Source organism: Olea europaea, chromosome 9 (genome assembly GCF_002742605.1).
Source record: "Olea europaea var. sylvestris chromosome 9, O_europaea_v1, whole genome shotgun sequence".
Taxonomy (NCBI): Eukaryota; Viridiplantae; Streptophyta; class Magnoliopsida; order Lamiales; family Oleaceae; genus Olea; species Olea europaea.
The window spans coordinates 12,399,780-12,415,061 of NC_036245.1; the positions used below are offsets into that span (position 1 = coordinate 12,399,780).

Here is a 15,282-nt window from a genome sequence, read left to right on the forward strand (position 1 = left end):
CGACAACTTGGAGATGCCATAATCAGTGTATAACTTAGAAAGAATAGTGTATGACTTTGAATCTGAAAGATTTTGGTGTTGATTCGAGGTTGTAACATCACAATTAGTGTTATATAGAGATTTTTGAAACCCTAAAGCCTCAAGTTTCAATGATTGAATGATGAAATATATACGAATAATACAAATTAGAGAATCTTTAGATATGAAGGAGAATGACAAATTGATGATTTTTTGTGGATGATTTTGTGGAATATGAGTTAGAGTGTTGTGTATGAAATGAAAAAATTGGGTTTCTTGAGAAATGATCGTGATTTTTTGATTTTTCGGTGTTATAATAGGGGTTGATAAATTTAGGAATATTTTTTTGAATATCATTTTTACTTTAATATTGTGGTAATAATGTAATTAAAAACATTGAAACGTAATATATGAATGTTTTATTAAAATGGAATGTGAAGCGCAATTTTCATTTAATTTTCAAACATGACCCAAATTTCACTGTGTTTGTGTTGTAATTTCCCCTTACCCTAAGGAAAAAAATTCACAACTCAGGGATATAGTATAGATTTATATATAAGATTCTGTTACATCTGTTTCATTCAATTAATATCACTTTTCTAGTATAACAGGACTCCCTACAATACAAATCCATAACCCAAAATTAAAAATTCAGCTAGATTTCAAATTTTCACGACAAAATACGTAATTGTGCCAATTGATTTTGGTAACAAGTTGAACGATTTCATTCCATACTGATATTTCGTGTCATAGATTTCCTCTTCGATTTGAAAAACTGAAACTAATTGTCAGAGAAGAGAATTCTTGTAAAAAATCGATTATTTTGTTCACCGCTTCAGGACTCCCTACAATACAAATCCATAACCCAAAATTAAAAATTCAGCTAGATTTCAAATTTTCACGACAAAATACGTAATTGTGCCAATTGATTTTGGTAACAAGTTGAACGATTTCATTCCATACTGATATTTCGTGTCATAGATTTCCTCTTCGATTTGAAAAACTGAAACTAATTGTCAGAGAAGAGAATTCTTGTAAAAAATCGATTATTTTGTTCACCGCTTTGAATGTTGTAGTCACAAATCGAATGTTATAATCAAGAATTGATTGTACAGTCACAATTTCAGAGAAAAATTCAATGCTAATCACACAACTGCTAATCGTCACCGGCTAGTCATCTTTAATTGTAATCACAAGATCAGCATAAATTGTTATTTACACGCCACAGATACTCTAATCATCTTTAATTGTTTTGTCGTCATAGACTGTAATTTACATGTCACATAACTTGTAACTGCTTCAAATGTCTTGATCACAAATTGAATGCTCTAATCACGAGAAAAATTTTGGCGTTACAGAATCAGCATAACTTGTAATTTACATGTCACATAAACTCTTATCAGCATGGGATAAGCTCTTCAGCGTAACCATTCTGCATATTACTTGCTCGTCGTATATGTAACTATTCATGTACTATGTGTAATAGATAGAATATAAAGGATAAATATGATAATGGTGGTAAATGAACTGTGACCTATATTTTACCCATTGTGATATTCAATTTTGGCACATGAGACCTATATTTTATGTAATATGTATGTGATCTATATTTGGTGGCAAGTACCTGGCTTGTTTGAAAGTGTGATATGTATTATATTATGGGCATTCCGATATGAGCTCTATGAATTGTATTACCTTCATCACACGGCCAGTATTGATATTAATTTTAATTTACAGTAATAGTGTACTTGCACGTATGTTTGTTGAAAAGATCTCAATCAACGTTGGCGTTGGTTGATCCTAATTGCAGTTATGTAAACTTTATGGACACAGTAATGAGGGAATTTAATCTAGATCCTACAAAGGTAGCAGTCTCATTGAAGTATGTACTGAATGAGAATTTTCCATCAATCAAGATAAAAAAAATTATGATAATATGCTATCGTACATTATGCTGAAAGATGTGGATCGTGAACTTGCTAAATACCCATTAATAATTGATGTGATGATGTAGAAATTGATAATATATCTATCACAATGCCAGTTAATGCACATTCTAGTAGTGAGTTGTGTACATTACAGGACATGACGTCAAATATATGTGAAGCATCAATTAAAACAATGGGTCACATTTATGACACTGAAGTCACAGTTGTATTTTGAAAATAAGTCTATCCTTTTTTTTGCTATACAGAACATGTTTGAATTTATGGTTGAATAGTTTGACAAGAAAAAATATGTTGTGAGGTGTTCACATGGTGAATATAGTTGGATATATAGACCATCAAAATTGAATAAAATGGATCTATTTAAGATTCAAAAGATTGATAGTTACACATGTGCATCAAATATAATGCTGGGGTCACACTGGCAAGTATCAACTATTGTTGTGTCATCTACCATTAAATAAAAGCACACATCGACCTGTAGTATATGTACTCCAAAGGATATATGCAATGATATGTTGTATACTTATGGAATTTATTTAAATTAATCGAAAGCATGGAAATCTCGCAAGCAAATTTTGTAAATGATTAGGGGTGATCCAGCCAATTCATTTGGTAAGATCAAACATTCTTCTATATGCTCCGATAAAAGAATCCTAGTACAGTCATAGAATTAGAGGTTGATAATCACAATAGGTTCAAATATTGCTTTATAGCACTAGGTACATCAATATAGGATGGGAGCATTATAGACCTGTGGTTGTGGTTGATAGAACTTACTTGAATGGTCATTATGAAGTTACCCTTTTCACAACATGTACACAAGATACAAATAATAACATATTTATTTTTGCTTTTAAAATTGGAGATAATGAGAACAATAAATCTTGAAGATGGTTTTTCGATAACTTGAAGATGGCGTGTGGGCACAGAGAATGACTGTGTTTTGTATTGAATCATCACACCAGTATAAAGAATGTAATAGAACATATGTATCCTATTATGGTATTTGTTCGTATCATTTGCTGTAAAACTCGAAATCATATTAAGGAAAATCAAGTCAAAACATTACACAAGCTTTCAATTCTGTTGTCTACGCTTATACATTAGAAGAATTTGAATATAGCATGTGACGATTGGACACAATGAATGAGAAGATTAGTGGTTACCTGGTAGTGTGCTACATCTGATTATATTTTTAAATACATAAAAGGGCCACATACATAATTTATATGATATTAATCGATGTCATATATGTTTGCAGACAAATGTTGGACCCAAAAAGTGGTCACGAATCCATATGTCAACAAATAGATATTCTACAATGACATCGAACATCGTAAAATCAGCCAACGTGATCATAAAGGTAGCCAAAAATTATCCTATTGTATCCTTGTTAGAGTCACCAGGGAAAATCATACAATCTTGGTTCCGTAAACATAGAGATAACGTGCATGGAACTTTTATAAAGTTGTCAAGCAAGTACAAGAAAGAGATGAGGAAAATCAGTGTAGATTTGAGAAACTTGAGGGTAACTTTATTATTTTGACAATAAAATTTATGTATGTGACCTCGCCATAAATGCATGTGACCTGAACTATACGTTTGTGACAAAACATATGTGTATGCGCTGGTTATATATGTGATTGGACCTAAGTGTACGTGGCCTGACATATAAATCTGTGACAAAATATATTTGTCTGTGACCTGACATATACTATGACCGTTATTATATTCTTGCAGGTATTTCCTTACAACCAGTCAGTGTTTTCTGTCAACAATGAAAAGTCAACTTTTGTTGTTGTTACTAAGAAACGTACATGTACGTGTAGTAATCTACAAGTTGATTTGTACCTTGTTCGCATGCCTTGGTTGTAATTGCAAATACAAAAATGGATCCATATATTTACTATGCTTATTATTACACAAGACATACATATGTGAATATGTACCAAGATTTTATACATCCTATTAGAAATCCAAATGAATGGATGGTACCTGAAGAAGTACAATCCAAAATTATGTTAGCTCATAACCAGAAGAGGAAAGAAGAGAAAGAGATCACCCAGAAAAAAGGAACCAATAGTGAAATGTGGATTTTGTAGAGGACATGGTCACAACCATATGAGATGCTCCAGTTTGATCCCATTAATTTAAAATGATAGGGAGAATAACACCAGTAATAGGAAATCAATAGATGATATAAAATAGATTATAAATATATCATATTATTTTATTTAAAAACATTCATTAAAATAACATAATCAAAATTATCTGTGACCATTGTGCTTTCAATTATGCAATTGAGTTTCAACATCTACAAATTATGTATTAATTAGTGAATTTACAATTATATATGACCCCTGTTTGAATTCCATAGTTAGTTTGATAAGTAATTGTGACTTCTATTTGAATTTTGCAATTTGTTGATAACTATCTGTAACCTGATGTGTGAGACACATATATGTGACTACCTATTTGATACAGACCATGAACTATGACATATGTATCATATATGTGACATTCTCCAACAAATATGTATCTTGTGTTCGATAACATGTGACCGTGTCATATGACAGACATCAAGCATAAGACATGAGAAATGCAATATTTCTATTATCACGTGGTCATGAGACATCAAAAACATGTGATGTAAGATGTAAGCTCTATTTGAATTCTATAGGCTGTTTCATAACTACCTGTAACATGAGGTGTGAGACATATATATGTGACTACCTTTTCCATACACACCATTAACTGTTACATATGTATAACATGTGACCTTCTCCAATAGATATTTGTCCTATGTTCTGTAACATATAACCTATGTAATATGACAGACATTAGACATGAGAAATGCAATGTTTTTGTTATTACATGGTCATCAAACATTAAAAAAAAAAAAAAAAAAAAACTATGACGTTTTGAACTAAAACAAATCTATGACTCATTGCAATAATATGTAACCAAATAATGAGGTATTATAAATTGAAACATGTCGCATTCATATATTGCAAATCAGAGCTTAAGGACACATGTTAGTATCCATTACAATCACATCCGTTGAGCAGAAAATATTAATATTCATAAAATTTACAAACTAAAACATCAACTTCATTTACAAATACAATTTTAGTTTTCATTCTATAATAAGCCTTTCTCCTTTTGTAGGTTTCTTCGCCCTTTTTACGTGGATCTCCCAATATTTGTAGAGCAGTGTGGTATTATCCATTTTAGACCTGTTGGCATCAAATGTCTACGGTATGGAATCTCTGCCTTTACGAAGGATATATAACGCATATAAAATCATGAATATCCAACAATCATGACTGCGGAACAACACAAGATAAAATTTTATTAATAATTTTTTTGAAAAGTTATACACGTTGTAATTTTAGTCATAGACTTATCTATTTGTCTGGTGAGGAAGGATATTATCGATAATCACCTTCAATTTCATGCAGTCGAGTTCATGATTATTAAGGTCCTTTTTTGAAATCCCCAAAACATTCATTAGATCATGCAAGATTTTCAATTATGGTTCAGTACCTTGTAGAGCCTTCTAGTCACGATAAATTTTACCTATCGAATTGAACACCATCAAGATATGACTTCTGAATTGTAATATACCAAGCATCTAGTGTACTTTGTTGGTGGACAGGAATGACATGAACACGTAGTCAACATTGGCCTAGAGTGTGCTCAAAAGAAGGCTATGACCTGTTATAACCTCAATCAGGCTGGACTCTGACATCAAAACATTAGGATCATTAAGGAAAGTAGGGTATATACCATTGGTCTTATTCTGGAACTAAAAGTTTTCCATCGTAGCTCTGTAAGTTACTTTCTTACCAAGTTTCGCTACTTAACGAATGTAATAGAAACACGCATCCATATATTGTTTTAATAAAAAAGGAAAGAATTAAGTATGACGTGAAATAGTTTGGAAAAAAATGATTATGTGACTTAAATCCAGTGTGAAATGTGACCTGTTTGTATGAACTCTATTTATCTTAACAAGGTATGACACTCCGTCACTATAGACTTCAGGTTGTGTACGTATAAGGAGTTAACTGTGTCTTGCTATTTGTGATCCTTACACATGTTATGTGACTGATTAACGAATGTAATAGAAACACGCATCCATATATTGTTTTAATAAAAATGGAAAGAATTAAGTATGACGTGAAATAGTTTGGAAAAAAATGATTATGTGACTTAAATCCAGTGTGAAGTGTGACCTGTTTGTATGAACTCTATTTATCTTAACAAGGTATGACACTCCGTCACTATAGACTTCAGGTTGTGTACGTATAAGGAGTTAACTGTGTCTTGCTATTTGTGATCCTTACACATGTTATGTGACTGATTAACAATGTAATAAGACTTAAATGAGTATAGAAATATAATCATATTGCGCTGCTTAGAGACGACTCTGAATTTATAAGCTGGTAAAACCAAGTCTTTATTCCTACTGGGAATGAAACAACAAGAAAAGTTTGGTTGATAATATCGTCCTCATCGCTAAACTTTTTATTGTGATCGATATTGAAGATTAAGTTACTGTGTTACAGTGAGTTCTTGAGTAAAGTTGACAAATGGATACAAAATGTATGTACCTGTTTTTTGGTTTGTACCTTCTCTGGACCAACCTATGAATGCCGATCTATCAACTTCTTCAACATGATCTTTGTAATTTTTAAAAATGATGACATTATCATTATGCTTGAATAACATCCCTTCCACAGCAACGAATGGAGACTGCAATATCCTCATAGGCCTTGAAACCTGCTTAACTGGTAATTCAAAAGTTTGTTTAGCAATAGGTGATTCTTGTGTAGTGCTATAATATGTTACATTTTAGTTTATGTATAGTCATTAAGTTGAACATCCAGCATATGAACTGTCTGCGACATGGTTTATAAATATGTGCTTGATCTATAACCTATGACCATTTACTAGTTGTGACCTATGTGTTTCGTAAATCTTGGATTTGTGAATATTTCTTTATCAACATTTTTTGTTACTGTCACCACATATGATATTATAGACTCTAAATGCTTCAGAATTTCTTTAGAATGTAAAATGTCAGGTTGTGTAGATCAGATCCCTAAATCAAATGACGGTTACTAGAGAATATATAGGAGACCAAAATCATCAGTTGAGTCCATTTTACCCTTTCATTTTCTATCGACCTTTGGTTTTACATTTTTCACCGTACATTAAATAGGAGAATGTTTGAAATGTCAGATACAACTATGGTCACTTATAGAACATAAAAATATCATGTAATTACCTCTTCGGCCTTATCAAATCCTCCAAGTCCAAGAGCTTCCATATCTCCAACTCCATAATCAAATATTTTATTACCGAACTGTCTCATAATCTCGTCCATTGAATTGAAAATCATTGCTGACATCAATTTTGACAGAAATTGCATGTTTGTCTTAATCTCCATTAAGTTACTTTTTATTCAGCTTACATTTGGACATGCAATTCAATTTCGTTGTTTGCACAGCATTCAAGGATAACATCTGAGACTTGATGTCATCAAGCTTCAAAGTAACACTTTATTATTTGACTTGAACTTAGATATTTGCAACCTCAACTCCTCAAACACCTAATAAAATAAATAACTTATTATATGTGACTTGTATATAGAGATCTATGACCAAATATGAACATATATTGCACACTGAAAACATAACTGCATCATATGTGACCTTATCTATATCACATGTGACTTGAAAATAATGATCTGTCACCAATGATGAAAATATTTTACAACTGACTATGGTAACAACTCACATCACCCCATTGCATCCCATAATAATGTAATTTTTTTGGAGAATGATGAGCAGCTAACAGGTCTTCATCAGTCGAGGATTTTCCATAGGAAGATGTCTCCTGCCATCTTGGTGGAGGATCAATGAAATTATTGTCGTCGTTGGGGACATGAGCCTGTTTAATATTACTGTTCTTAATAGGAGCACTAATGGACTGACTACTCATACCCAAACAATTAGCTGAGTTTTCCGTCCTACTCTTATTTCTGCCACCGTCACAGGAAAACTTCAGTTGAATTGACTTGTTGTATTGGACACCATTCATGTATGGCATACGCATTTCAGTTTTCGAGAGTTTCAAGTCACAAATCTCAATCTGCATTACAATATAGATTAGAAAAATTTAATGTCAACATATCCCTACTAAGTACATAACATTGAAACTTTACATTAGGGGTTGGAAAGCAGTCGGGTCCTTCAAACTTGGCCGTGGATGGTTGCTCATTTGCGATCTAGTTCTTGATGTGGAAATGCATTTTCTATATCTTTGTGACCACAATTCCATTGAGGCTAGGAAAAGTCTCATATATCCTACTTGGAGGGCTACCAACATACCTCGTAGCCTGTAGTGTGAAGTCTTCCTATTCAACCCATCTTTCAATGCACTCAAAGTAATTTAAAATAATAACTTGCCCCTAGGAATTAGTTCATTGTAGAGAAGTCCTCAACAAGAGTGAATAAGAAACAGTCAACAACCTTCTTGTAATCTCTGGAAAAGAGATAAGCAATGATGAAGTACAAAGTCCCAATCATAGCAATGCCATTATCTGGAAGGGCTTCAATAAGATCCAAGTTCGACATTTAGCACACAGATATAAATGTAGACTTGATGCCTTCATGTGTTATATTATCCACTTGAGAAAAGCATTTTGTCTTTAACAATGATGTCTATTTTCAAACATCCATGTATCACTATTTTCCAAACATCTCTGGCCTTGACTAAACAAAACTCCGAGATAGAGAATCGGACATATCGCCCAAACATATAGAACCACATTTCTTTGTCATTAGGGCAATAAACCTGCCTAAAAAAGAAGTAGTGAATTAATTACGGTTATATCACAATTTCATAGCAATCTAAGGAATGAGCAAAGCATGTGCCCATCAATATACGTTTTTGTCGTTGGCTTAATTTTGTTTGAATGGTGGTTGGAACACCCATATTCACTGAGGTTGTAATTTTGCCTTGGAAACCAGCTATCTTCTAGTATTTCAAATTGCTAGACCTGCATTAAGTGTTAACATAATGTTAAACACTTGCATTAAAAATCACACATGGAGAAAAATGTTACACACTGTTTAAAATCAGATCACATAATTATGGGCACAGACATAGATAAGGTTGTACACACTGTTTAACAAGGCCACAGACATAGATAAAGTTTTGCACCGAAGCCATATATTCATAAAATCTTGGTCGCATTAGAATATTACGGTCATATAATAACTCTTCATATTTAGCACGCATCATTCAAAAAGTTTAAAAATGGTCACATATGGACTTTTTATGTTTACAACACATATCATTCTTGAAAATAAAATCAGGACATAGGCACAGATAAGGTTATGTACTGAAGCCACATATTCATAAAACTTTGGTCATATTTATTGTAATGTTCACATGTGGACTATATATGTTTAGAACACATCATCGACTATATTCACAATCAAGTCATAGGCACACATAATGTTGTGCATTCAAGCCACAGATTCATAATAACCTCGATCACATTCGGATATATTAGTCATAAAATTAAAAAAAGAAAAATCTATTTCCATAACACATGAGAATCAAAACCAAAACCCTAACCCCATTCCAGTCAAGTCACAGGCAGACATAATGTTATGAAGTCAAGCCACATATTTATAACAACCTCAATCACATTCGGACATCATGGTCACATTTAGCTTCTTCATTGTTAGAAAACATACCGATCATAAAAATTGAAAAAGGAAAAATCAATTTCCATAACACATGGGATTCAAACCCAAAATGCTAACCCATTCTAATCACGAATGGAATTGAATAGAGTAAAGATCACAAATGTCCAATACATCTTTCCAACAACTTTTGAATACATACATGTCACTTAAATTATAAAAAAAAAGTCGAAATAATCTTGTTCGAGGACGCTTTCCGCATGGTCACGGAAGATGCGTGCTTTTTCAATGGAGTTTGTTTGGGGCTCCCCTCGTTCTTCCGCGTCTTCTTTATGGCATGTTTTCAATATTGATTACCCTTTCTACACCCTTCGATTTCACAATTTTACATCGCCTAGGGAATTGTCAATTTTCAAAATATATTTTACAACTGATTAATGGAATATATGATAAATATAATGGATTTAGTTGATAATATAGAGATATGAAGAATAAAATGTATTCAAAATGGTCGGAGTGGGAATCAAATGACCAGAGATAATGAGTGCAATTATGGGGGAAGAGTTTGAAAGAAAACAGATTTAGATAATAATGGAAGTTAAGATAATGGTAATTTGAATTAGGATATTTAAGGGAACGCGCCATAATTAAAATAATTAATATTTAATCGTCATAATTAAAGTAATTAATATTTAAATATTTTAACTCAATACCTGAATTATGAAAATACGTTAGCCCATGATGTTTGGACTGTGAACTTGAAATGCTTAGAGCCATGTATCCTGATTCCTCTTTTGATCATGGGCTTCGAATTGACCCAACTGTAAATTCATGATTTGGCCCATTAGGGAGACTTCTCGAATCGGGGGCCGTAAAGGCCTAGTGGATTGAAACCTGTGTTATCTTCGCAAGAAATTTCAGCACTCACCAAAAATGGAACCATAGAGAAAATCTCGGAGTCACCTGCTTGGGTCACATAAATTCCCAACTCTCTAACCCAGGCGTTTGGCTGTGTTTCTTCTCCACTTTCCTTATACCGGCTTTCTCTGACGAGATCTTCTTCTAGACTGACAATCAAAGGCAACAAAAACCATTTCTCGTGTCTAATTTGGCGAAAGCAAAACCTAGGTATGGATTTATACCTACACCCGTTTCTTGTTTTCGATTCTTAGTCTTTTTATTTGAATTATTGAACCCAGTTGTTATTATTGAATTCGAATTGTAATTTTGCCCCTATAAGAATCAAGATTTGAGTAGTAGTTGATTTGGGTATTTCTGATGCTTCTATATTTTGCATTTTTATTGTCTTTTAAAATTGATTACAATCATGAAAGTTATTTGAATTCAAATTAGATTTAAGACGCTCATTAGGTCATTAAAGAATTTCTATCCTCCTCTCGCTTCCCACGGACTGGTACAACGATTTTGGTTTAAATGATCAAATCCACGATGTATTCACAGTCATCCCCCCCCCCGCCCCGAGGGGGGGGGGCAACCCCGCCTCCTTTCTTTACTTTTTGTGATGTGAACTATTGAACTGTATGTTTTGGTCCTAGCAAACTTTAGCTGTGTACTAGAATTCCATTTTCTCATAAATGATTGGTTGGGAATTATTTTGAGACTTTTAGTACAATGTTAAATTTTGAAGTGTAAGCAATGTTCGTATTGTGTAAATTGTTCATTCACTAAAGTTGGTTCCTTTATTGCCTAATGGAGGTAGGTGGGTAGGCTCGAGTATGCATATGTCCATGTAAAGGATAAGTGCATGGTTGATGATAAACAATGTTTTACTAGAATGAAAATTTTCCGTGAGTAATGGAGATTTTAAGTGGTTTTTGTTGTTTCCTTCAAGATTTTTGTTAGTGTTTAAGTCCTGGCATGAGAGATTCAGGATAGCTGGTGTTTCTTTTGCAGGTGTAAATCAAGATGACACCTGTTTGTCCCTTCACTAAGGCTACTCGTCCTGATGATACTTCTGCCAAGAAACCCAGTGAAAATCAAAATAAAGCACAAGCAGGCAGTGACAGCAAGCCTAAGCAAGAGTCAACAATTTCTCCTAAGTGTCCCTTTGGATTCGATTCTCAAACATTTAAGTTAGGCCCTCTCAGCTGTATGATTTGTCAAGCACTTCTCTTCGAATGTAGCAAATGTGTGCCCTGTTCTCATGTATATTGCAGGTAAGAAGTGCTAATTGCCAACTTTTCCATCATTTTTTTCCTGCATATATGCACATCACTCATGTAATTAGGGTATTTTGTTTCAATTTAACGTTATCTGAAATTGTACATCATTGACTTTTTTCTTTTCTCTTTAGAAAATCAACAATTTCATATAGAAGTTCTTTAGACTTGGATGATTTTGCATTTCTTTAACATTTTCTGATACATTTTAATGACTTCCTCCCTTTCTTCGATGAAAATCAGAGTGTGTATATCACGCTTTAAGGATTGCCCATTATGTGGTGCTGATGTTGAGAAGATTGAGGATGATCCAGATCTTCAGGGTGTTGTTGACCGCTTCATTGAAGGCCATGGAAGGATCAAGAGGGCTCAAACAAATACTGAGGAGGAAGCGGAAGGTGAGAAGAAAACGGTGATATATGAAGATGTGTCACTTGAGCGAGGTTCTTTCTTGGTGCAGCAAGCCATGAGGGTAAGCTTGTTGGAGTTCCTGTCAGTTCCTTTGTGCTTAAATTATTAATCAATTTTTTTTATTGTTCGGGACTTAAGTGACTTATCCTTCTCCACTTTCCTCATTTGAACTGTCCAAGTAGCAATTGAATCTCAAGTTTACTTTCCATTTTTGCTTTTTGGCTGTTTAATGTGCAGGCACTTCGTGCCAATAACATAGAAAGTGCGAAATCAAGGCTTAATGTATGTGTCGAAGATGTTAAAGAACAATTGGAAACGATGGGGCACACTCCTGAATTGTGCTCGCAGCTTGGCGCTGTTCTGGGAATGCTTGGTGATTGCTGGTACGTCTTACTGCTTTCTCTCATTCTTGATCTCGATAGAAGTGAGGAAAGATTTCTTCTTGTAAAGACCTATTTCAAAGTCTTCCTGTAAAACATTTATGTTGGCGGATTCGATTTAGAAAAGAAAATAACATGGTTCTTATTTCAGTCGAGCAACTGCAGATTCTAGTTCTGCAATTGCTTATTTTGAGGAGAGCGTCAATTTTCTTATGAAAGTGCCCAAGGATGATCTTGAGGTAATTATATGATATTATGTAAATTTAGCTCCAAAGTTTGTGCAATGCTGTTAATTATTGTTTTATAAATGTGGCTTAATGAAGTTTTTTGTAATATTGATTTTTGCAGATAACACATACCCTTTCAGTTTCACTAAATAAAATTGGTGATTTAAAATATTATGATGGGGATTTGCAAGCTGCAAGGTCATATTATTCTCAGGCTTTGGATGTTCGCCGCGATGCAATGAAGCATAATTCATCTGTTCCATCTCAGGTCTGCAAACATTTTTGTGTATTGGTAATGAAGACAAATACTGGTAAATGACGTCTGTGTAAGGGGAAACAGACGGACAAGTTTTATTTGTTACCTCTGAATACCATTGTGCTGCTTGGATTTCGAAATTGTTTGCTATTGAAAATTCAATGGGCAAATTCGTTTTGGTAGCAATGATGCAAATTATTTCTGAGTTATTTTCTTTGTACATTTCCTCCATTCTACATGTAGCATCAATTTGAGTGTTCATGGAAATACGGTGTGGGGGATGTTAATGCATTATGATGAAACACAGATGTTTTAAGCAGCTGACCAGCAAACACATGGGCATTTGTGGGGCTCTTTTGGATTTTTGATTGTATTCCATCTCTAGTCTCTTTTCTTCATAAATTCTGGTATTGAGTGCTGTATCTATTTTACATTTGAGAGCCCGTACTTGTTAAGAGATTAGGTTCTTAACTTACTCCGTTTAGCTCATGAAAGGTGCACTTCCATGCTTTTGCTCCATCCTTTTGGCTCTTCTGTCCGGCCTCTGCTCCTGATCCTTGCATTTCACTCCTGCCAATTTCTCGCTTTTCATCACTCTTTATCTTTCTTTCCTTGTCTTAAATTTGTGCTTCGTTCTTTCATCTTTTTATTTTCTATTATTATCCAGATGTGTGTGGTGGAAAGTAAACCCTCCTACTGAAGAAAAAATTTGGCATTTCTTTTTCACTAGGAAAAAAAATGGCTAATACATTTGTGCCATTTCTCGTAAAACAATAACCTTGTTTAACTTTTGAAGTGCTGAAACGTTTTCTGACATCTGGAGTTAAACAATGATTGTGCTCTGTTTTGTTTAGTCTCTAATAGGCTCATTTGGGGTAATGTATAAATGCCCATTATTAAATTATTTGTTTACAGAAATTCATTATTACTGATAGCTTTTGCACTTGAAACCCTGAGGGCTGATCTATCTATAGGCACAAAACACGACCAAAACTTTCTGAAGTCTGAACATGGATGTTTTATTGTTTCATCTAGCTCCTTGATTCTAGGATATAATTATTCTGCAATAATAAGAATTTTAGAATTATCATCTACAATATTCATCTCTGATCTACTAATGTAATGCCTACTGCCAGTATTATTACCAAACCATTCTTATTGTTTAGGTAATGGAATTTTTCACAAGTTCCTACACTATTCTGATTCTGTTTGGATCTTTTTATAATTTCCAGATTTTAGATATATCTACGTCCCTTGCAAAAGTTGCTGATGTGGATAGAAATCTTGCAAACGAGGATGCAGCAGTTAGTGGATTCAAGGAGGCCATTAAAATGTTAGAATCTTTAACTATAGATGATCAAGAGGTTGGCCTTGAACAACGGGTATGATTGATAATCCTCTACTTCATCTTTATTTAGCAGTGTGGATTTCTTTTCCTTGAAAATGTGATTGAAATCCTTTCTGCGTGCAGCGTCAATCAGTGCTCAAGTTCGTCAACAGTCAACTTGAGAAGAAATAAAAGTTTTGATTTTCTCTAGTGGATATCACTCTGAGAATGTGAGAAGGATAAATCATGAAGCCGTATGCTGTTAGTTCTGCTGCTGGATCGCGTCGAATGTTTGGTCAAGAGAGGTCCATTAGAGAATTTGTTTCACGTGTAAATGAATAAATAAGTAATAGCGTAGTCAACGTGTAATGCCACTTTACCAATGTTTGCAACTCTGGTTACGGCTCTGTAATTTCTAGGAGGCTGCAGTAATAGTTTGCTTTGCCGAATAAGTTATTCTAAGGACTCGAACTTGATTTCTGTGAGATAGAAGTGATTATGATGATGAAATGAGTTGTAATTTCTGTATTGTGGATAATTCTGTTCTGAACTTGTATCTTTGCTTCTCTTCGAAAGTTGGTTTGATAAATTGCTTGGTTGCTGAAGCCACTCTTGGCCATAATACATTTAGAGAAGTTGGGTATTCGGTGCCACGTTAAAATTTTCCTTTGTAGGGCCAAGCTATACATGTTTTTATGCATATTTCGAGTGCAATCCTGCAGGCAATTAAGGGCCTGCTTGGGAGTTTCGCTATACTGATATGGAACGTTTTTTAGCAGATCGACTTCAAGTGGTTTTAATAGCGATTTT

The 15,282-nt window shown here is 33.9% G+C and overlaps 1 protein-coding gene across 1 annotated transcript; it reads left to right on the plus strand.

Moving 5' to 3' along the window:
• The first annotated feature begins 10,587 nt into the window (after positions 1-10,587).
• LOC111399689 (protein NCA1) lies at positions 10,588-15,077 on the plus strand. Its single transcript, XM_023027140.1, has 8 exons — positions 10,588-10,819; positions 11,606-11,868; positions 12,115-12,343; positions 12,520-12,665; positions 12,814-12,901; positions 13,011-13,157; positions 14,378-14,527; positions 14,617-15,077. Exons 2-8 carry the CDS (start codon positions 11,618-11,620, stop codon positions 14,662-14,664), a joined length of 1,059 nt encoding a protein of 352 aa, XP_022882908.1. The 5' UTR covers positions 10,588-10,819; positions 11,606-11,617; the 3' UTR covers positions 14,665-15,077.
• The last annotated feature ends 205 nt before the right edge of the window (positions 15,078-15,282 follow it).